Source organism: Kalmanozyma brasiliensis (assembly GCF_000497045.1).
Source record: "Kalmanozyma brasiliensis GHG001 unplaced genomic scaffold PSEUBRA_SCAF3, whole genome shotgun sequence".
NCBI lineage: Eukaryota > Fungi > Basidiomycota > Ustilaginomycetes > Ustilaginales > Kalmanozyma > Kalmanozyma brasiliensis.
Window position 1 is genome coordinate 735,601 of NW_015961970.1, and position 21,930 is coordinate 757,530.

The 21,930-nt window shown below is 57.8% G+C and overlaps 7 protein-coding genes across 7 annotated transcripts; 3 read left to right on the top strand and 4 right to left on the bottom strand.

Annotated features, from left to right (window-relative positions):
* Window positions 1-369: 369 nt before the first annotated feature.
* PSEUBRA_004153 (RNA polymerase, beta subunit, protrusion) lies at window positions 370-4,245 on the top strand (the record flags this gene model as incomplete). Its single annotated transcript, XM_016437704.1, has 1 exon — window positions 370-4,245. One exon carries the CDS (start codon window positions 370-372, stop codon window positions 4,243-4,245), a length of 3,876 nt encoding a protein of 1,291 aa, XP_016291258.1.
* A 1,963-nt stretch (window positions 4,246-6,208) lies between these two features.
* PSEUBRA_004154 (DNA photolyase, FAD-binding/Cryptochrome, C-terminal) lies at window positions 6,209-8,779 on the top strand (the record flags this gene model as incomplete). Its single annotated transcript, XM_016437700.1, has 1 exon — window positions 6,209-8,779. The coding sequence occupies one exon, from the start codon at window positions 6,209-6,211 to the stop codon at window positions 8,777-8,779; it is 2,571 nt and encodes an 856-aa protein (XP_016291259.1).
* A 349-nt stretch (window positions 8,780-9,128) lies between these two features.
* PSEUBRA_004155 (Pentatricopeptide repeat) lies at window positions 9,129-12,503 on the bottom strand (the record flags this gene model as incomplete). Its single annotated transcript, XM_016437724.1, has 1 exon — window positions 9,129-12,503. The coding sequence occupies one exon, from the start codon at window positions 12,501-12,503 to the stop codon at window positions 9,129-9,131; it is 3,375 nt and encodes a 1,124-aa protein (XP_016291260.1).
* A 1,379-nt stretch (window positions 12,504-13,882) lies between these two features.
* On the top strand, window positions 13,883-15,175 carry PSEUBRA_004156 (uncharacterized protein; the record flags this gene model as incomplete). The annotated part of the gene is made up of 1 exon (XM_016437705.1): window positions 13,883-15,175. One exon carries the CDS (start codon window positions 13,883-13,885, stop codon window positions 15,173-15,175), a length of 1,293 nt encoding a protein of 430 aa, XP_016291261.1.
* A 35-nt stretch (window positions 15,176-15,210) lies between these two features.
* PSEUBRA_004157 (uncharacterized protein) lies at window positions 15,211-15,771 on the bottom strand (the record flags this gene model as incomplete). Its single annotated transcript, XM_016437718.1, has 1 exon — window positions 15,211-15,771. One exon carries the CDS (start codon window positions 15,769-15,771, stop codon window positions 15,211-15,213), a length of 561 nt encoding a protein of 186 aa, XP_016291262.1.
* Window positions 15,772-16,243: 472 nt separating this feature from the next.
* On the bottom strand, window positions 16,244-17,737 carry PSEUBRA_004158 (uncharacterized protein; the record flags this gene model as incomplete). Its single annotated transcript, XM_016437714.1, has 1 exon — window positions 16,244-17,737. The coding sequence occupies one exon, from the start codon at window positions 17,735-17,737 to the stop codon at window positions 16,244-16,246; it is 1,494 nt and encodes a 497-aa protein (XP_016291263.1).
* Window positions 17,738-18,604: 867 nt separating this feature from the next.
* On the bottom strand, window positions 18,605-19,003 carry PSEUBRA_004159 (Ribosomal protein L14b/L23e; the record flags this gene model as incomplete). The annotated part of the gene is made up of 1 exon (XM_016437722.1): window positions 18,605-19,003. One exon carries the CDS (start codon window positions 19,001-19,003, stop codon window positions 18,605-18,607), a length of 399 nt encoding a protein of 132 aa, XP_016291264.1.
* Between the last annotated feature and the right edge of the window lie 2,927 nt (window positions 19,004-21,930).

The window sequence follows — 21,930 nt, forward strand, 5'->3', positions numbered from 1 at the left end:
CCTTCACCAGCAATGGCGACCGACGACAGCACCTGCCAGATTTTTTCTCGGGTTCAATAATGTTAGAGTCGACTTGTGTGCAGGACTACTCTCGACCAAAAAGGCAAAAGCGCAGCGCTTTGGTCCGGGTTGCGGACAGCTGAAAAATTTGAGAATTTTTTGAGCTTCAGACCGTGCATTCGAGATTTTTTCTTCTCTCCTCCAGACAGCGGCTGAGCCTCCCTCACAGAACCCTGTTCGAGCGACATCCTTCGTCCCAACTCCAACCTCATCCCTCCTACTTCTCAGCCCAACTGTACACGCGACATCTCGCCACAAGCTTCTTCACAACACCTTTGACGAAGGAAGCTCGCACACGAGTGGCTGATAATGTCGAGCTCCATGTCCTCGGCTAGCTCCTCGAGCTCACGCTCGTCCTTCGAGGGGCCCTCCACCCCACCCGACACAGTTCACTCGCTACCCAACTCGCTCAAAGCGGCACGACAGGAAGCCGGCATCGATGCAGAAGAGCCGATCTGGAAGAAGCGACACACTTTCTTCCCGCTCGAGCGTCAAGAGCGCTACTCGGCTCCAACAGACAAGGGCTTCGTTGCGCCGGAGCTGACCGAGCTCGTCGCACCAAACATCGAGTCGTTCAATGCACTCTGGGCGGAAGACCCCTCGCTGGACCCGCCAGCATCCGCAGCAGTGTCTGGGTTCGTCAACGAGGGAGTCGGCTTGCTCGAAAAGAGTCTGCGCCGTTTGCCGCCAAGAATTGTCTTCGATGGACAGGGAGATGCGAATGGTGGTTTCGGCAACAGGATCACTCTGCGCATGGACAGCGTCAACCTGTCCAAGCCGCTCGTCAACGAACGCGCCAAGGGCGTGCGCGAACGTAGGGTCTTCCCCACCGAGGCGAGGGAGAGGCTCTTCACCTACACAGGAAAGCTCACTGCACGACTCTGCTGGAGCGTCAACGGCGACCCGGAACAGAGCGACATCGTCGCGTTGGGCAACTGCCCCGTCCTCGTCCGATCCAATCGATGCAACCTGCGTGGCATGTCATCCAGAGAGCTCGTAGCTCACCACGAAGAAGCCAACGAGTTCGGCGGCTACTTCCTGGTCAACGGTAACGAGCGTCTCATCCGATACCTCATCGTCGCCAAGGCCAACAGTCCACAAGCCATCGAACGACCCAGTTTCGAGAAGCGTGGTCCAAGCTACTCGAACAAGGCCATCGTCATCCGATGTCTGCACAAGGAGGACCTCATCAGCGTCACCAACGCCGTCCACTACCTTCACAACGGTGGTCTGACACTGCGATTCAGCTGGAGGAAGCAGGAGTACATGGTACCTGTGGTCATGGTGCTCAAGGCGCTCGTCGACGCTACGGACAAGGAGATCTTCGCTTCGATTGTTCAGGGCGACTTCGAAAACACTTTCCTCACGGACCGTGTCGAGCTGCTGCTGCGCAACTTCAAGCAGTACAGCCTCTGGTCGGGTCACCAGTGTCTCGAGTACCTCGGATCCAAGTTCCGCGTCGTCCTGGGCTGTCCCGAGGACTGGACCGATGCGCAGGTCGGAAGCGAGCTCATCCACCGCATCTTCCTCGTCCACCTCGACAGTCCTCGTGAAAAGTTCAAGATGCTCATCTTCATGATTCAGAAGCTCTACTCGCTCGTCGCCGGCGAGTCGTGCGCTGACAATGCCGATTCGCCGCAGCACCACGAGATCCTCATGCCTGGTTTCCTGGTCGGTCAAATCATCAAGGAGCGTGTCGACGAGGCGGTCGGCAACATCCGTGCTCAGATCGCAAGGGACGTCCGCATGAAGATCAAAGGTCTCGACTTTTACGACACCCGCTACATCAAGAAGACCGTCTCCAAGGTCAACATCGACATTGGCGTCAAGATTGCTTCGTTCCTCGCCACGGGTAATCTGTCGTCGCCCTCCGGTCTGGATTTGCAGCAGACATCCGGTTTCACCATCATGGCTGAGAAGCTCAACTTCGCGCGATACCTCGCTCATTTCCGTTCGGTCCATCGTGGTGCTTTCTTCGCCGAGCTCAAGACGACGTCGGTTAGGAAGCTGCTCCCGGAAGCGTGGGGTTTCTTGTGTCCCGTACACACGCCAGACGGTTCGCCATGTGGTCTGCTTAACCACTTTTCGCATACGTGCAGGATGACCACCCGTCAGCCGGACGTGTCGCACATCCACGCGCTGCTGTCCGGCCTTGGCATGACGGAAGCTGCCTTCGCTGTCGGTGCTGTTGGCGCTGCTAGTCAGAAGAACGCCAATGCGCACGAGAGTGTCGTTGTGGTCCAGCTCGACGGTTCCATCCTCGGCTACACCACCCCATCGCTCGCCAAGCACATGGCCACTGCGCTGCGAATCTGGAAGACCGAGGGCCTGCACCACGTCCCTCTCGACCTCGAGATTGGCTTCGTCCCCACATCTCGAGCAGGCCAGTACCCTGGTCTCTACCTCTTCTCGAGCCGTGCTCGTATGATGCGACCCGTGCGGCTCATCCACAACAACAAGATCGACATGGTCGGCCCCTTTGAGCAAGTCTACCTCGACATTGCCTGCGACCCTCAAGAGGTCGTGCCCGGTGTGTCGACCCACGTCGAGCTTGCCCCCACGTCGATCCTCTCCGTGTTGGCCAACCTCACGCCTTTCTCGGACTACAACCAGTCCCCAAGAAACTGTTACCAGGCTCAGATGATGAAGCAAACGATGGGTACCGCCTCGACCGCCGTGAGCAGGAGGACGGACAACAAGCTGTACCGCATCCAGACACCGCAAACACCCGTGGTGCGACCGGAGCTCTACAACAAGTACGGCTTCGACGACTACCCCAACGGCACCAACGCCATCGTTGCGGTCATCTCGTACACCGGCTACGACATGGAAGACGCCATGATTCTCAACAAGAGTGCGCACGAGCGCGGGTTCGGCTACGGCACCGTCTACAAGTCCGAGACCATCGACCTGCGCGACCTCAAGGGCAAGTCGAGCTCGAGCGTGCCCACCCTCCACTTCGGGTTCGCGCCTGGCTCGCGTGCCACTGAAGCGCAGCGCGCCATCCTCGACCAGGACGGTCTGCCCTACGTCGGCCAGAAGGTGTTGGCGGGTGAGCCCATCTGCGCCTACTGGGACGAGGTGAGCGGCAAGACCATGTTCAAGAAGTTCAAGGGTGACGAGTACGCCTACGTCGACACGGTGCGTCTTCTCGGCTCGGACGCTGGTTCTGGTGGAGGCGACAGCGAGTGTCAGAAGGTGCAGATCATGTTGCGCATCACGCGTGCGCCCGTCATCGGCGACAAGTTCAGTTCGCGTCACGGTCAGAAGGGTGTATGCTCGCAGAAGTGGCCCGCGGCCGACATGCCGTTCTCCGAAAGCGGAATGCAGCCCGATTGCATCATCAACCCTCACGCCTTCCCGTCACGAATGACGATTGGAATGCTGATCGAGTCGATCGCCGGCAAAGCAGGCGCGATGCACGGTATCGCCCAGGACTCAACACCGTTCACCTTCAGCGAGGACTACACGCCCACCGAGTTCTTCGGCGAACAGCTCAAGGCGGCGGGGTACAATCACGTCGGTAACGAGCCGATGTACTCCGGTATCACGGGACAGGAGCTTCGGGCGGACATCTATCTGGGGGTGGTGTACTACCAACGTTTGCGTCACATGGTGAACGACAAGTTCCAGGTGCGAACGACGGGTCCCGTGCACGCGTTGACGCGCCAGCCGATCAAGGGACGAAAGCGTGCTGGTGGTATCCGTTTCGGTGAGATGGAACGCGATGCGTTGTTGGCGCACGGAACGTCGTACATGCTGCAGGATCGACTGATGAACTGCTCGGACTACTCGACGTCGTACGTCTGTCGCACGTGTGGGTCGCTCTTGTCGGTGGGTTTCGACACGTCGTCTTCGACTACGGGCAACGGTGCTGGTGGTGCCATTTCGACGATTGACGTGACGACGCAAGGATCGACGCCCATTCTGGGACCCAATGGAGAATTCTGCCGCGTTTGCAGGGCCGAGGATGACGTCCGTCGCCAACAGGGCCTCGAACCGCTCCGTGGCAAGCGACAACCCATCGGTGGCGTCGAGGCCCACGTCAGCATCCCGCACAGCAACGTCATCAACAATGTCACCGGCGGCGATCTCGACGTGGTTGCCGTGCCATATGTGCTCAAGTACCTCGTCGCCGAGCTCGCGGCGATGGGCATCAAGATGAGCTTTGGTGTCTCGCCCTAGATTCTTTCTTCATTGATAGCGATTCATATTCGTAGCAATTTGTTCACATTGTCAGAGTGAGCGTGCGTTTGGCCGAATCTGCATATGGTGTTGGTGTTGTGTCAGTCGCATAAGAGCCTCTGATCAGCCGGACGAGACCATGCCACTCTGAGGTTTTGTCCACTTCATTGCAATGTTAGAGCTACATACGTAGCTTTCAATCTTTCAAAATTAGCTCAGCGCTCGGATGCGAGCGTGGTGGACACGAGGAAGCGTTGTGCTGGCTGTAAATTTAGAGCTCGTTTTTGCTGCACGTCGACGCGATGCGGCCTGGCTCGATCGGACCGTCGCATCGGAAGGCGCCTGCTCGTCTGTCACGGCCGCCTGACTAGACGCGAACGGCCTGCTAGCTCTCTCTGCCCCCCTCGCTTTGTTTGTCGAGGGTGATCGAGCCATCCCGAGGATTCGGTTCCATATAGTGAGGTCACGGACTCCGAACTTGTCGTTTAGCAAAGCACCGACCACCTCAGGCATGCACGAGGTCCGTGTTGGTGATGTCAATTGTCATGCGGCGAATGCACATTCACTAATCTTTTCTTCTCAACCAGTGCATTGTGCCCGAAAGAGGCGAATCAGCTTGCTGTGTCAAGCCAGGCCTCAGAGTCTTGTGCCGATCACCCCTTGAGCCTAGGGCAAAAGGCGTCAGAATGGTTGGTGAGCCGAGCTTCGGCGTCTCTTTGAGCCTCGTTTGGCGGCTGCAGCGGTGACTGTGATTGCCGCCGACTTTTGGTTGTTTGCTTCTTCTCGTTGCTTCCGTGACCAATTTCCCGCTCTTTTTCCTTCGCCTCGCCTCGAGTGCCAAGCTGCGGCTTTCGCCTCGTGACAGTCTGTCTGTACCATTGAACCGAGGTCCCTTTCCGTTCAGACCTTTCCATCTGCTCCGTCCTGACTCCCTGCGCTGTCCTCTGTCAGGTGTAAGGGGACCGTCTCGGCCTCCTTTTATCGTCGCATTGGGCCAAGTCGAGTGTGAAGCTGAGAGCAAGACGCCCTTTTCGGAGAAGCTGTTAGATCCTCGCCAACGCAGACCCAACGGTGCAACTCAGATTCAAATCTTTTTCTCCCATTTTTCCGCCGCCCTTCTCAGCAGCCAGTTTGGCATTAAGTGCGCGATCGCCAGAGCCTCTGCCCTGGTGCTGAGTGACGATGTCGCTGAGGGACGGACTGAGGCTCCTGACTGGCGAATTTCTGACTGCTCATCTCACATTCGAGACTCAGCAAGCAGGCAAGCAGGCCCGCTGAGCGAACAGTCACCCGAGTCAGTTCATCGATTCATCTCATCCTCATCATCATCGACTCGAAACCCATAGACACTACGTCGTCTCGACATCTTCGGCGTTGTCGCAGTTCCTTCTCTGCACAACAGCTCCTGTCTACCCTTTCGTGGACTTCCGTAGAATCGCCAGATCGCCACTGTCGACGACCATCTAGCAAACATCCGTCTTCGCATTCGCGCTCCTTCTTTCTCCCATCTCACCCTCTCGCCACCTTCGTCGCTCATCCGACCAAGTCTCGGTCGTCTCCAGCTCCAGCACACAGCATTCGATTGCCACCCCTATCATACTCTTGCTTAGCTGGCACACACGCTCCGTGGGCTGAGTCCAAGCTTCAGTACAGACTTGGACTTTCAGCATCCCTCGACCGCATTCACATTTGACGATCGTCGCCCAGCACCTCGTCCTTCTCATTCGTATCAGTCAGCTTCTGGCTCGTACTCGCACACATTCTTGGCAGTGATCCGTCTCCTTTGACTTCGATTCGACATCGACCAATCGAGGCTGACTCAGCTACCATCTTCGTCCGTCACTTCGCTCTGTCGCTATTGTTGCTTCATTCACCTTGACGGTGGACAGTCTTGATTCTGCTTCATCTCGCTCGTCTTGCATAATCACCACCTCGCTGCTCAAGCTAAGAGCCTACCACAAAAATGGACGGTTCCAGCTCCTCGGCGTCACCCAGCGCCTCGCACGGTGGCACTTCCACGCTGGGCTCTGAAGTCGGCCGCAGCGTCCTCATTTGCTTGCTCCGTCTCGACCTGCGCATTCACGACAACCCTCTGTTCTACTATGCACACCAGACGCCCAAGCCCATTGTCTCGACCGCAGAAAAGACGGTCGACCTTAGCAAACTCGAAGATGAAGCTCTCCTCGGCTCGACCGCCGATTACCTCCTTCCCGTCTTCGTCTTTGACGAACGAGAGATGGAGCTCAGCGGCCTGCCCGGCTACAACAGGAAGGGCCCAGAAGCCCGAACCAGAGAGTACGGTTTCTGGAAGACCGGTGGCTTCCGAACTCGTTTCGTCTCGGAGTCTGTTTACGATGTTCGTTCGCGCCTTCGTAATGTCGGTTCCGACTTGCTCATTCGCTTCGGCTTCCCAGAAGATGTCGTCTCCAACCTTGTCAAGGGCTTTCAAGCCGAAGGCACACACGTCGAAGGCGTGTGGCTTCAGAAGGAGATGACGTACCCAGAGATCGATGTCGAGAACGCCATCGTGGAAAAGCTCCAGGGCAGTGGCGTTCCCGTGCAGTTCGTTCACGGCAAGACGCTCATCCACCCCTCCGACCTTCCCTTCGAAAGCAGCGAGACCCCGGATGTCTTTACGCCTTTCCGCAAGAAGGTCGAGGCGTTGGGCACCAAGATGGTCCGCCCCGTCAAGCACTCGCCCGCCAAGTTCAAGACGTTCCCTCCCAATGTGCCATCCACTCCCGACTACGCCCTCGACGTGTCGTACGAGGTCGATGTCGATGGTCTCGCACCTCGTGCCCTCGAGACCAAGGACAAGCAGGAAGGCGAGGTCTCGTTCCACGACATTCTCCGCTTCCTTCTTACACCGCTCAACGACTCGCAATTGCCACCGACACTCGAAGCGAGCGCCTTGCTACAACAACGACACCCCGCCTCGGCCTTCCCTCTGCGCGGTGGCGAGTCTTCAGCACTGGATCGTCTCGACTGGTACTTCGTTCGAGGCAAGTCGGCCGACTCGTCCCGATGGGGCAAGGCCGACCCCCCACCCGCCGCCCGCTACAAGCAGACGCGAAACAACCTCATCGGTCACGCCTACAGCACAAAGATGTCGCCCTTCCTCGCCTACGGCAGTATTTCGCCACGTCAGATCTGGGAGGCCCTCGACGAGCACGAAAAGAAGTTTGGCGAGGACCAAAACACCTATTGGGTGCGCTTCGAGCTGCTGTGGCGCGACTACTTTTTCTTTGTCGCCGAGAAGTTCGGCCATCTGCTGTACGATCTGGGCGGCTTCGAGCGTGCCACCGATCCTCGGCAGGCGGCCAAAAAGATGGAGGAAGGTTGGTGGCGCAAGTGGAACCCGCTCAAGGATGGACCGGAGCACGAGATGACGCGTCTCCTCGAAGGTCGAACCGGTATCCCTTTCATCGACGCCAACATCCTCGAGCTGCGCGAATCGGGGTTCATGTCGAATCGCGGTCGACAGAACGTCGCGAGCTTCCTCTCCAAGGACCTCGGGTACGATTGGCGCATCGGCGCCGAGTTCTTCCAATCCCATCTGATCGACTACGACCCGACGTCCAACTACGGCAACTGGCAGTACGTCGCCGGTGTCGGCAACGACCCGCGCGCCTCTCGGCAGTTTAACACCATCAAGCAGGCGAAAGACTACGACTCGCATGGCGATTATGTCAAGATGTGGATCCCGGCGCTGCGCAACCTGCACGCGGACTACGTGCACACTCCGTGGCTGCTGACCACCGAAGAACGCCGACGGTATGGACTCAAGACGACCAAGATGGACGTGACCATCGACGGATATCCCGCACAACCGCTGTTCGAGCACGAGGGTTGGCAGCGCCACTACGAGCGCAAGCAGGGCGTTGGATCGAAGATGCACGGTAATCCGCAGGAGAAGGTGAAAGACGGGAAAGTTCCACGACGTCATCGACCGAGTTATCGCGTGTCAGCGGCGACGTATGGGGCGTTGACGGATGGGTCGCATGTGGATCAGCTGTCTGCGTCTGCGGGCACGCTCTATAGTGGGTACGACGGGAGTGGATCGCGGAACGTGATCCCGCCTCTGAGGGGGGCGAGTGGGTCGATTGGCCCAGGGTACAACGCCCGCCCGCAGAACTTCCCCAACGTGGCCGGGTTGAACATCGGTGGTGGGGGTGAGAGGTCCGGATCGCCGTTTGGAACCAGCCCGAGTGGTCAGGCGCAAAAGTATGCGCGAACTACAGCAAGCGGTGTACCCACCAACCTGCCCGCACCTGTCGGCCGAGCACCGGGGAACGCATTCGACTTTGGCCCCGGTAGAACGGGCAGCGCGTCCAGTTTGGACCTGCCCAACGGCCGACGACGGGATCAACAGGCCAACGGGTTCACGGATCCGATCTCGCAATTTGCCAGTCCGGGCAATGGTCATGGTGGCAACGGAAACGGGGTACCCAGCGGCAACGGAGGGAATGGTCATGCACCACAGGCAGTGTCCAAAGCGGACCTCGAGACGAGCTGGCGTCGCGGCTCCAAGTAGACGATTCGCCTGAAAATCATCATGGTACCACTTTGCCCTGGACTGTCGTGCTTCGTGGACTTGTGAGTTTGTGAGGCTCGACGCATTGAGATGCCGGGGGTGGAGGAATGGGTCTGTGGTGGCGGACGTCCTGAGCCGACACTCCACCTCGGCGCCCTTGACGCCAACTTGCTCAAAAGATCCATGTCGAAGTCACTCCGACCATCTCGCTCAGGAGGTCGCTCTTCACCACACCGTCACCCCGGTTCAGAAACGCTGCTTGGCAGCGCCGACTCACTTCCAGACTGTTCTCAATCAAGTGTGCCTCTGAGATCAAATGCATTTGCAACTCCATTCCATCGATGCGGGCTCAGCCCCTCCCATCGATCAAATCCCTCGCACTCCTCACCGCCTCCTCCTTCTGCCTCTCTCTCAGAATCTCAACCTTCCTCTCGTGCAGATCCAACAGACTCGCTGCGGTCCTGAACTTGTCGAGCAACCGAATGACGTGTCGCGCCTCGCGCATCTCGGCCAACCCGCTGCTGATCGCCTCCATCGTGTCGTGGTGTGCGTACCAGGGGGAGAAGCTGTCCGACTTCGGGGCGAGGTCTCGCGCGAGGGGGAGTTTTGCGCTCGGATCGATGTAGAATGCGCTTGGTTCGATGCGGGGCTCGTCGGATTCGAGGTCCGAATCGGCTTCTTCGGAGATGGACGGCCGGTCGAAGGGTAGCTCAACGTAGGGGTCGTCTTCTGTTCGACCTTCGTGTCGGCGTTTGGGCGGGGAGGAGGGGCCGCCCGTCGTATCCGGTCCGTGGGCTGATGCGGGATCCAGAACGCTATCTGCCGGCAACGGGTCGAAAGAAGCCAAGTCGTCCTCCGCTGACACATCTTCGTCGATCGGACGAACGCCAACCCTGTCCGCCTCAGCTTCGACCGCTGCATCTGCGCTCGCCTTGGTCTGCTTGTCCGCACTCAGCTGCGAGCGCATCCAAGCGTTCGGTGGATCACGATAGAGCACATGCTCGACGACCGAAAGAGCCTCCTCGAGCTGCCCACCTCGAGCCATCGAAATGACCAGATGATTCCAGTTGTCCGAGTCGAATCCGAACCCATCGTTTTTGGCCCGCGTCCAGATCTTGGCCACCTCCTCGTGCCGACCCGCGGCGGAGAGGAGGTCGATCATGATCGAGACCGGAAGACAGATCATGTTGCGGCTGCTAGCGTCTTGTCGACGCTGAGCTGAGGTTTGAACGGCCCTGGCGCCCGATGCGACATTCACATCGTCGGACCGGCTGTAGGCGTAAACCCGGCGACTCTTGCTGCGAGACGCTTCCAGCGCGGTAGCGTAGATCTGCTCGAACAGTTGCAGTGCGGCGTCGATATCGCCCGCCCTTCGATACGCATCGAGAAGCGGCGTCAGCGCGGGTACGGATAAGCGATGGAGATGGCGTGCCATGGTCTTGAGCGTGCTTTCGACCTTTTCGGGCTCGCCTCGACGAGCTTGGGCCACCATCAGCACCGTATACAGCGTCTCGAACGGCGCGCTGTCCTTGGCCGCCAGCCTTGTGCCGCTAGCCAAGCTCTTCTCCGCCTTTTGCATCTGGGCCAGTTCCGTGCGAGTCGCCGAGGCATTCCATGACGTCGGCCGGAACGTCTTTTTGGCCTCGTCGGCGATCAGCTGCGAAACGAGGTTGCATGCCAGATCGTAGTTGGCCTCGTTCTCGCTCAGCGCATAGCTGTGGACCATGATACCCCAAGTGATGGCGCTGGGGGCGAGCTTCCGACTTTGCATCTCGTCAAAGTAGTCTTTGGCCTCCTGGTGATCGCCGAGACGAAGATAGCCGTGGATCATGATGGTGAAGTGGTAGATGTTGGCGCCTTGACCCGCACCTGCTCCAGCGATGTCCGGCAGGACCGCCTCGGCTTCCGAAAACACCTCTTCGGCAACGTCCATGAGACCAGCGTCGCACGCGCTTTGCAGCATCAGCGCGTAGGTGTTGGCGTTGGGGACTAGTCGCAGCTTTCGTACACTGTCAACGAACTTCATCACCTTCTGAACGGGCAGGGAACTGAGCACGTACGCCTTGAGGATGATGTTGCACACCTCAATGGTAGGGCGAAGTCGAACATCGCCGTGGTTCTGCATCCACGCAAAGAGGCGGATGGCGACTTCGTACAGCCCAGACTCGACGAAACAGTTGAGCAAGGCGGCGTACGTGATGCGGTCCGGGATCTTGCCAGCTGCAATCATGGCACGAAGCGCGTGGGCAGCCGAGTCGGGATCGCGGCGCAAGGTGAAGCCATGGATGAGGATGGTATAGGTGTACTTGTCCGGCTGAGCACCAAACTCCTTCATTTGGTCGAAGATGGCGAGGGCGGCGTCGATGTTGGTCCTGCGCACGTGCATGTCGATGACAAGATTGAAGTCGGACGATCTGGGCGTCACACCTCTTTCGATCGCCTGCGTCAGGTACGATTCGGCTAGATCGACGTCATCGGCGCGATTGCAGGCCTTGAGGAGAAGGCCATACGCGTGGCCGTCCAGGGGTCGTTTGCCTTTGGCGCACTCGTCTTGGTGACGAGCTTCAAAGTCGTGATGTTCAGCCAGCCGGTCATGCAGGGTGTGCAGGTCCCCGCGGGACGCGGCGAGCTCGATCATGACGGTTCGTGCAAAGGCATCGTGATTGGGAAGGTTGCGCCTCTTGAGGTGAGCCAGAAGCAGCGTGACTCGATCGGCTCGGTTGTGCTTGGCCCAGCCGATGGTCACTGTTCGCAAAAGTTGGGGCGATGCTAGACGATGGTCTTCGGATTTGGAGTTGGTGATGCGGTGGAAGAGCGCCTCGAGACGTGCCGACGGTGCCTGACCGCCGCTTCCTTGTATGATGCGGTCAAGGATCATGGGCGACACGGGCACGCCCCGAGACCACAAATCGTCATAGAACTCGAGAGCCTTTTCCGAGCTCTTGCGGAGCACAGATCGAAGCAAAACGCCACAACCCTGCACGAAGCCTGGCTGTTCCGCATCGCGGCCCTGTTGCAATTCGTCGAGGAGACGATGCGGGTCCTTTGCCTGGGACAGACAGTGCAGGAAGGAGGTTCGAGCGTTCTTGAAAGCACTGTGCGAAAGCAGAAAGGCGTGCGGCGAATCGATGAACCAATCGAGGCAATCCTTGATGGGGTCGCTGGATTCCGTGGTGCTGAGCAGGCCATCCTGTGGCTCTGCCAGCTTGCTGTTGTCCTGAGAGAGTTTCGGCTTGAATCCGACAATCTTGGGGAGCTCCTGTGGGTTGATGCGGCAGTTGATCTGAAAGTCGACCGAATCCATGACGGTAAGCATAGCGAGGTGAATCGGAGACAGACAGTCGCTCTGTGCTTGTGCATCGGTCTGATACTTGTAGATGTCAGGTCGACAGCGTAGCAGTGCCTCATCCATGAGTTTGAGAGCTGCGATGGGCTGAGACTGGAGAGCGACGGACAAGGGCTCGAGCAAGGCGACTCCAAAGTTGGAATGCCTCAATATCGATGGTGGTGCCTGGCCCTGAGAGGTCTGCCTCTGAGCGAGAAGAAGTTGGCAATCTTGAGCGATGGCGTGAAGGCGTCGGCCGTAGAGGTAGCGCAATGCCTTGATCGTAGGCACGTGGACCTGATTGGTACTGAACAGATGGACGGCGATGGCTAGCCAGTTTGCGATCGCGACGCGTGTGGCGAGAGGGAGCGCTTCTTTGTGCGCATGCTCCTGATACATGTGCCAGAGATCCTGAGCTGCACGTCTGCGAAGGCTGAGACCGCCCGCAGAGCTTCTTTGCTGCCATCCTTCCGTGAATTGGGCCCTCAGCTCTCCGATGACCTTATGGACGCGACGATCCAATTGAAGGTCTTCGGCTCGGGCTGCTTTGCGAGGCTGCCATGAAGCGACCCAGTGCTTCGGTCGGTCATGAAGTACATTCGATGGAGTGCCGAATAATGTTGATGTCTGTGAAACATGCTGCCGATGTTTCTTGGCTTGTGAAGAGTAGACGGGAGGCGACAGAGGCGACTGCTGGCCGTGGTTGATATGCGAGTCTGGGTCCTCGCTGACAGCAGCTGCAGCCGATGCGTGTTGTCGACGTGATGTCAGAGACGTTGGGTGATTGGATGCTATCCTATGAATTGCGGGTCTAGTGGTGTTATCCGGCAAGAAGGGCTGCCGCGACCGATTGCGAGGCGAGAAGCCTTGCTTCGCTCGACTAGAAGCTAGGACTGATACTGCGGGAGGCTGAGAGCTGCAACGCGGTGCCGGGAAAGCAGAGGCTGCGGCAATGCGACGGGGCTTGGTCGAGCAAGTGGCGTTGGCCGGACCTACCACACCATCGAACCTATCGATGTCAGCAGCTAAGCGACATATACGACGGGCCAGGGCGAGCAGACCAAGCAGGCTGTCGCTCTGCGAGGAGCTCGCCCGCACGAGGGCTGGGGGTAGTGGTGGCGGCCTCATGCAGGTGCTCTACTTCGGATCGAAGTGAGGCGCCGCCCTCACGCACTAGCACCCTCGGCGGCTGGAATGGAACGGGTCGAGTCGTAATGATTTGGTCGTCATGCGAGGGATGAAGTACGCGAAGCCATTGGGAAATGCTTGCTGATTACTAGGGCGATGAAAGGACCGAGCCGCCCAGACTGCCTTGAAGCTGTCGAAGCCAGAGAGAAGAGCAGTCGTTGTCTAGGACTTGGGTTGCGCAGCAGTGAGCGTGCTGAGGTGACTTCTTGCGCGGCTTTATAATATGACTAGCCTGCTCAAGCTTGGCTGAGCTGGAGTGTGATGTGATGAGAAGGTGCGAATGTGACGAGCTGAAAGGGAAGGAAGCAAGCATGTCATTTCTGAAAGTGTTGCTCAGTGTCCAAAAAAGCTCAAGAAATAACGTCAGCCAAGCGGTTCTTCCGATTTGCTGCCTGCACTTTTTTAGGAAGAGCCGAAACAGAGGTCGCAAGACCCGTTTCGGTCCCTTTTTCTCCACTTCTCGCCCCTTTCTCGCCCGACAAGCCTCTAGGAGCGGATGTCGGAAATTGAACACGCCTCAAGACCCTTACTTTTGGAGAGGGCTGCTCGCTCTTCTTGACCTTCCCATCATCCACCCATCTCCGCACATCATGTCGAACAAACGGGTCCGAGGACTAGCCATTCATCGGCCAATCCTCTACGGATCGACCTCGACACCCCTCACACCTGCAGAGAAGCTAGCAGCGCCACCAGACCACACGCACAAGTGGACCGTCGCGGTTCGCAGTGCAGCCTCCCTCCCTCTCCCTTCGCTCTCTGCCATCTCAGGCGCGCCAAACAATGCCAACTTCGAACAGGGCTCCGAGATCGGCGCAGTCAATGCTGCAGCTGGGTCTGCGACACCATCGACTACCCCGGCAGCAGCAGGCTCATCTGCCACCATCTCGACACGCGGGCGCGACCAGGAACACGACTACCACAAGATGGTCGGCAACAAGGACGACATCTCCCACTACATCAAGCGCGTTCAGTTCAAGCTGCACGACACATATCCGCAGCCAACACGGAATGTCGATCGTTTCCCGTTCCATGTGACCGAGACAGGTTGGGGAGAGTTTGAGATTCAGATCAAAATCTTCTTTGTCCCCGAGGCCAACGAGAAGCCTTTGACGCTGTTTCACCATCTCAAGCTGCATCCTTGGTTGCAGAATGTGGCTGCTGTCGAGGCGGAACCGGCACCGCCAGCGATACCACCATCGATGCCGCCAGCCGACACCTTGGATCCGGCGGACACCTCGATGGAGGCAGGCGACGACGGCGAGCAGAACGCTGCTGCTTCGACAAGCTCAAACGAGCCAAAGCAGGAGCCCGAGACAGACAGCATGGACGTCGACACCATTACTGCTCCGACAGCTCCGACAGAAGCCACGACAACTCCAGCCGCAGCTGTAAACACAAACGACGCATCGACCACCGACGCGCCCAAACCCGCGCTCCCCCCCGTCGTCCACTCATGGCAGTACGACGAGATCGTCTTCCCTGAACCGATGGAGCCCTTCTACGACATCCTCTCCACACACCCTCCGACGCCCCTCCCCGTCGTGTCCGCACTAGCCTTCGCCGACCCCGCGGCATACCGCTCCTACCTGTACGCCAAAGCGGACGCAGCCAAGAACCCGACCACCTCGGCCCCACCGCCGATCCCCCCGCACCCACTGCACACGCCCACGGGCTACCTATTCGACGCGCTCTCGCTCGAGGCGCAGAACGCCGAAGCCGACCGCATCGACCTCGCGCGTGTCGCAGCGATTCGAGAACTGGAAAAGGGCCGCGAGCAGCTGATTCGGGCGGAGAAGTCGCTCAAAGAGGCCCGAAATCGCATTGCCAGTCTCAACAACGCCGCTCTCACTCAGACCAGCTCCACCGTTCAGTCCACATCGTAGTCTTTGTATCGAAATGTATTTGTATCGTTCTGATCTTATGAGTGGGTGGGAACCTGACAACCAACAAAGCTGCTGTATATGGGTAGAGGATCGTTTTCGTGGCCCTTCTCGCCGAATTCGGCGCGGAGAAACTGATCAAAGACGTAAGGCACCCAGTCGACGCCGTTGACGATGCACGTGGCTGTGTAGGCCGAGAGAAAGGTGCCATCGCTCGCCGTGGTTGCGCCGCCCGTGCAGCCGGTTCGGTATTTGACGTGCTTCAGAGGGTCACCGTCGTCGTCTCGGCCCTTTCGCGAGGCCTGCTTGACTGTGGAGGTGAACGGAGGGGTGGATTTGAGTTGGCGAATGTGTTTCGAGCGCATGTCGTCCCGAAAGCGAGCGCAGAAGACGGTAAAGGCGGGACAGAGGGCCGAGGCTGGAGGACCGGGTGGACCAACGGCAAAGGTGCACGCCGAAACGAGCGCGCCCGAATCGCGCGGGTACGGAGGCAGCGTCCCGCTCCATTGCGGCGATGCTGCTGAGTCTGGGTGGTTGAGCTGGTCGGCCGCCGACAGCACCAGCTGCGCCAATGCTAGGATCGAGCTTGGCAGCTTCATCGTCACACTCTGCGAATGGAGAGATGGTGTTGGTGGTCGTAACCACACCCTCACACAACTCCAATTCACATGTACTAAGTTACGTATCATCTGACAAGCAACAGGAGCTCGCTGTCATAGCCGGCTCGGCGTGACAAGTCCGCCAAGGCGTGCGTCAACGGCGCAGTGCTGAAACCCTGTCTGTGGGAAAAAAGGCTCAGGGTCCGCATGGCTCGGCGTCCTCGCGTCGGGCTTGGAAACGGAAATCCCAGGCTGTCGAGCATGCACGTCGGCAAGTTTGTAGCGCAGGAACCGAGCTGTTTGTGGCTGACGGCATCTGCTGGGTGCATCTTCGCGAGCCATCATCAGGTAGCAGCGACGACTGGTGTCAAGCACGGTACACAAGTCTTTGTTCCTGATCGCACTCTCATCACTCATGAGATCATCTTCAGAGATGAGGTGTCGATCAAGTCTTTGATGCATTGTCCAACCTTCACGCACTCGGTCCATATGCCTTTCCAGCAAGCATCAATCCCAAGCTCTTCACCGTGAAGCCCTCCAAAATGTCCTTGGTCATGACCTGCTTCTGCAATATGCTGTCCAAAAACAAGGACCCGGGTCCCAACAGCACTGTGAACATCCACACCCTCCTCGCAAACGCTATCGCCTTCCTGTGCTTCTTCCATCCTGTCGGCAGAGCATCGAGTACGGCTCTCTCGAGCAAAATCCCAAGCCCCTGGCTGACAAAGAACGTCACCATGCCCACATCGATCATCCCAGCTAGCAACGTGGGCAGGCTAAGCTTCGCGGTGGGACTCACGCGAAGTCGGGCGAACATAATCGAATGCTGCACGCCGGACCAGAAGAAGACGTAGAGCGTCTGCAATGCGGGTTGGCGGGAGAACGGCATGATCGAGGCCATGTTGAGGTAGTCCCGCTGCGAAGTGGCGTGCCAGCTTCGCGCCCACAGACGCGCGATGCTGGGCGACGTCAAAGGCCGCTCGAAGGAGGAGAGGAAGCAGGTTGCCGGTGTTGGTCTCCAGAAGAGCAGAACGATGCTCTCGAGGAAGCCCGGGGCGAGGAAGATCGCGCCTCCCACCGAAGCAACCGCGATGATGCCGGTCAGAAAGGGCAGCTCGGTGATGCTCGATGGGGTTCCTAGCAGGACAAAGTGCTTCTTGGTAAAAGTCGATGGCAAGATCGCGTGCCAGAAGGCGTGAGATCGTGGTGAGTCCACGGGCACGTAGAGGCCTAGGACCGAGATGAGTTCCGACGTCGGAGCAGACAGAGCGTACAGCCATCGGAAAGATACCCACATCGCAAGGGTCTGCAGCAGGCCTGTCCAGAGCGGCATCTCTGGCTGCCCGAATCGTCGAACAGGCGCATGGATCGGAATATCCTCAGGCCGACACCAATGGACGTTGAGGTGGCGCGACCATTCGTTCAAGCCCTTTTTAGACCACTCCAGCGCTCTTCCTTGCTTGGGCAGGAGAAGACTGGTACCTGGACGTCTTAATAGGAGCACGTCAATGCCGTAGACCAACCGACCCCACGACCAGAGCTTCGGAAAGTCGACCTCCTTCCACTCGTACTGGGTGTAGCCCATTTGTATCTCGTACACGGGACGCTGGGCGTTCTTGACGAAGGGCCGGATGGGTCGAGGACCTCCCTTGGAGTAGACGAGGCAGATCTCGACGATCTTGCACATGAGCGTCCAGGTGACGGTGGGGATGGCCAAGTCACGCAGCGGATTGCCGCAAGTGATTCGACGGTCGAATGCGAGCGGTATTGAGACGGATGCCAGCGCTGGGAAAGATGCGAGGCGAATGAGACGCCATGTTGGCGATCGAGATGGCAGAGTGAGGCAGAGAAAGAAGAGCCATAGGACGCAGAAGAGGATGCTGGGTATGGCAGGTCGAAAGTTGGGCTCCCAGCTCGCTTGGAGGGGTCCGCGAGGTGGAGGCACCACTGCCTTGCCAAACACCATCGCAGCGGACGTCTCACGGATTGGGCGAGGTATCTAGAGATGGGAGTCAGGAAGGAAGAATGATGGGAGACACATCACTCGCACGTTGTAGCGGAGGGGACTTGTCTAATAGCTGCAGGCTAGGCGGTTGACAGCCGTTAGCAGGTGGAATGACATCAGAAGCGTGCAACTCAGCTTTGATTTTTTGGTTCTTCTGAACGCGTGACATCAAAGGGTTCAGGCTGTGTTGCAGGTGATGAACCGAAGGTGGGACCGATCCTCATCGTCCACTCAGACTGTTCCTCTGAAAGCACAGGTCTCGGAAGGTTCTCATTCCTAGACTGCTCTTCGGCAGGTCCAACTCGATAGCCGACTGGCTTATCTTCCGAGGATCGAGTCCAGCCACTAATCACGAGCTCGGACCCACAGGAGCCAAGTCTTTGCTCAAAGGAGGCGGCACGAATGGGACCAGGTGAGGGTGTCACGCGGTAGCTTCCGCTTGAGCCTGCCATTCGAAGATCGGGTCATATCATCCGCGGCCTTGACTCACACATCGCATCAAAGAAAATCTGACGTTGTGCTTGAATCGATCACTCTCGGCCTCCGAAGTTGTTGCGCTTCGAACCGGCAACATTGAGCGCTCGGCAACAGAGTTGGTCGATGTCGATCCGAGACAGCAACGATGGCCCCCTCAAACGTTCTATGACAGGCTCAAGTCAGAAGCGCAGATGCGGTAGAGGGTTGCGGTGACTGAGTTGAGAGAGTGATATGCGTAAAGATACAAGTACAATTGTGGGTCGAAAGACGGCGGGGTCGACTGGGCTTATGGAGCTTGTTGCCGAGCGATGCTTTTTGAGACGGTCGTAGGGCTGGAACCGTGACTGCGAATCAGATGACCTTGGGAGCCAAACTCGCGATCTTACCCCACCCTGCCGCACGGAGCTCGTTGGCAACGACACCATTGACTCGGGTCCCCAGCGGCTCTTTCTTGTTGTTGAGGAGCACGCAAGCATTGTCGTCGAATCGGATGACCCGGCCGTCCGGCCTCGTCATCTCCTTCTTGGTACGCACGATTACGGCATGTCGGACGTCGCCTCTTCGCACCTTCTGTGTACTTGCTTGACCTGGAGTGTTGGAGATGGGCCGTGCCTTTTGTACGACAACAACGATCTCGTCACCGACCCGACCGAGGCCCTGTGTTGTCTTGTTTCGCAGTACATTGACACACTCTGCAATAAGGCCTCCCGAGTTGTCGATGATGGCCATGCGCGCTTTGAGGCCCAACATGCTGACGTTGAAGCGGCCTGTGTGAGGTAGGTAGCGGGCGAGGGTGCGCGAGAGTTGTGATCGGATTGGATATGCTTCTTTGAAAGTGCGTTCCGTGATAGAGTCGAAGACCAGGTATGTGATGGAGCAGAGCTGATCGTGATCTGTCTCTGCTTTGTTCGAGCTGAAGCTGGATATAAAGAGCTTGTCGTCGTCGTCGTGTGAAGTTGATACGAAGAGATGAACAAGTGATTCACGAACAAGCGAAAAAAAGTCAAAACGTCTCGGAACCGTTCGCACAGTAATTGCCTGGAGAAAGAGTGAATCGGGTTGCCCGATCTGGACAATGTTCGGATACGCGCCTTCGGACTCCGGTGACGGGACCGTAGTTTACGAGAGGCTGAGAGAGGCATCGCCCAACAAGACAATCTCGCATTCCTTTCCGCATCAACATGCCCTCGACATAAGATAGAAGCGCTGCGAGAAGCTCACATTAACTCTGCTCAAAGAGATTTCGGCAATGCCCAGGACAGGCTCCGCAGCGCTTGAGCAGCGTCTTATTTGATTTGTGTCGCTGCTATTGACGGAAAAACGATTACTCGTAGCAGCGGCGCGCTCGCCTAATCGGAGCTGCAACTGTCGTGAGAGTTGCAGTCCCGCTCGCAACCCCCACCAGAATGGGCCAAACCACACAAACAATACAATGGATGCCGACTCTTCGTTTGAACGATGCACCGCCGCGATCGCATATCGCCAGCGAAGAGACAAACAATGATGAAGGCACGTCCCTTGATGAGCATCAGGCTCGCCCTCGAGATGAATCACAGCCGTCTTGTCTGGAAAAAGTCGCCCACAATCACGAGATCGAGTTTGCATGCCTCTCCCCACCTTTTTCGAATCGATTCGTAAGGGTGGTCGGAGCGGGGTGATCTTGAAGCGCTGCGCCGACCGTTCCAAAGGCACTCGAATGGTGATGCTCTTGGCGTCTCGGCAAAGGCGCTAAGGGGGTGGGATGCTCGATCGGTCACATTCACCAAGAGGTGACTTGAATGACCGAGGCCGACCCCTCTAGTATGCCCCTTGTGACACACCCGCACCTGTCAGCCAATCTTCGCTCAGCTATTGTCATCCGAAATGTTCAGCTGGCGCGTCGCATGGCAAGAGCCAAGCCTGCCGAAGATGTCACCGTAGTCGGATTGCGAATGGTCCGACTAATGTTGTCGATGGGATGAGGATGATACGAACACGATGACCGGGAACCTGGGGCCAAGCTACCGTTTCAAGCCCGCTCTTCTTGGCTGTCGGAGCAGGTGATGGTAAGGCGAAAGAAGCCAGAGCGGAGAAGCAATCGACGGAATTCCATTGTGATGATGATATGATACCGAATCGCGGCTGCTTGCTGAGAGATCTCAACAAGATGAACAGCTGTTCAGGACTGAGACAAGTCAGTCTGACTGATGGACGATCCGATCCGAAAGCTGTTCCCGCGCCATGACTCTCTAACTATTGTCACGAGGTCGGACGCAATCCGCCTTGGCCCACTTTGAAGGTCGGTCATCGGCGCCGATCCGATGCATCGGTTGGATGGTAGAGTCCACTAGCATCCTCGGGAAGGAGCCAACGATCGAGCAGCCGACGGGAGGACATCTCCTCTGGCTATCCCACCCACCAGCAAACGCTGTCTCGCCAAGCCGCAGCGGCTAAAAGGTCGGGTCGATGCGGCTGGAGAACCTCGAAACAAGCGGCACGACCGGCTCCCCTCGGTCTTGCCATGTTTGTGATGCAGCCGCGGCGGCTGAGCGGCTGGTTCGAATCCCAAAGTGAATTTAAAAGTCAAAAAAGCCACTTTTTTGTCGTAGGGCGTTTCTCCGCCCTCTGCAGAGCTGCAGGCAAAGACAAGGTGTGGAGATGGAACCAATCTTTTTCTTTTTCTTTTCCTCTTCTTGTTGAGCGCTTTCAGACAGTTCAACGCGAGAGCGTCGAAAGGGAGCTAGCTTCTTTAGCTTGCCTGCTCGCTCGCTCGCTCGCTCGCTCGCTTTGGACCGCTTGTGCAGCAGGAGGCTCGCTTGCTCCGTTGACCGCATCGCCTGTTCTCCAAGCGATCCTTAGCTTGCCATCAAACAGCCTTGCCTTCGACTGCACATGAGCTACCAATGGTAGACTGTGTCGGCTCCGTCGCTCCAGCATCTTCGGCACGGGTGCAACCAAGTCCAGTGTTGCAGAGGGCCACACTGCTCAATCCTTCCTGTACATGTGCATGCACACACCTACCTGCCCAACCTCAGCATCACCAACACAAGACTCCATCTCACACTGTCGCGCCCCTCGTCCAACAGCTCCGACCCATCCTCGTCTGCAATCGCGAATTGACTGTCCAGCTCGGCATTCGCTCACCTGCCACAGCCTCAGCATTCACCGTCTCCATCACCCACCATCCCAAAGCTTCTTGCATACATTCGACCTTCGACTCGGCTTTTCACTTGCCCAGAAACAGCGTTACTCGCTCTGATCTGCCCCACCTCATTTCGCACTCCAACAAGCTTTCGATCCTCGATTGTCCCTTTCAGCATATGAAGTTTTGAGAGTGCTGGTCCCTTCCATACCTCTGGCGATGCACCACGATTCGTAGTTGGCCGCCTCTGCTTTCGCGCTTCCGCCCGCCTTCCCCACCAGGAGCGCTACCTCGATTGCCCTCACACGTCTTTCCGCACTCTGCTGCGCGCTTCCACTCACCGCATCTCTCACCAAACGGCATCACAGTCCATCAGAGCTTTGATTACCTCCACTGTCCTGCATCTGTCATCGGGCGCAGTCTTTCGTCTTTCGTCAGCACCGGTCACCAACAGCAGATCTCGTCTCACTCGCTTGACCAATCACTCAAGGACCTCCTTGGTCCTCGCCAACCTCTCCGACAGCTTTCCTCGCTTTTGCCCTGGCCTTGTCACTTC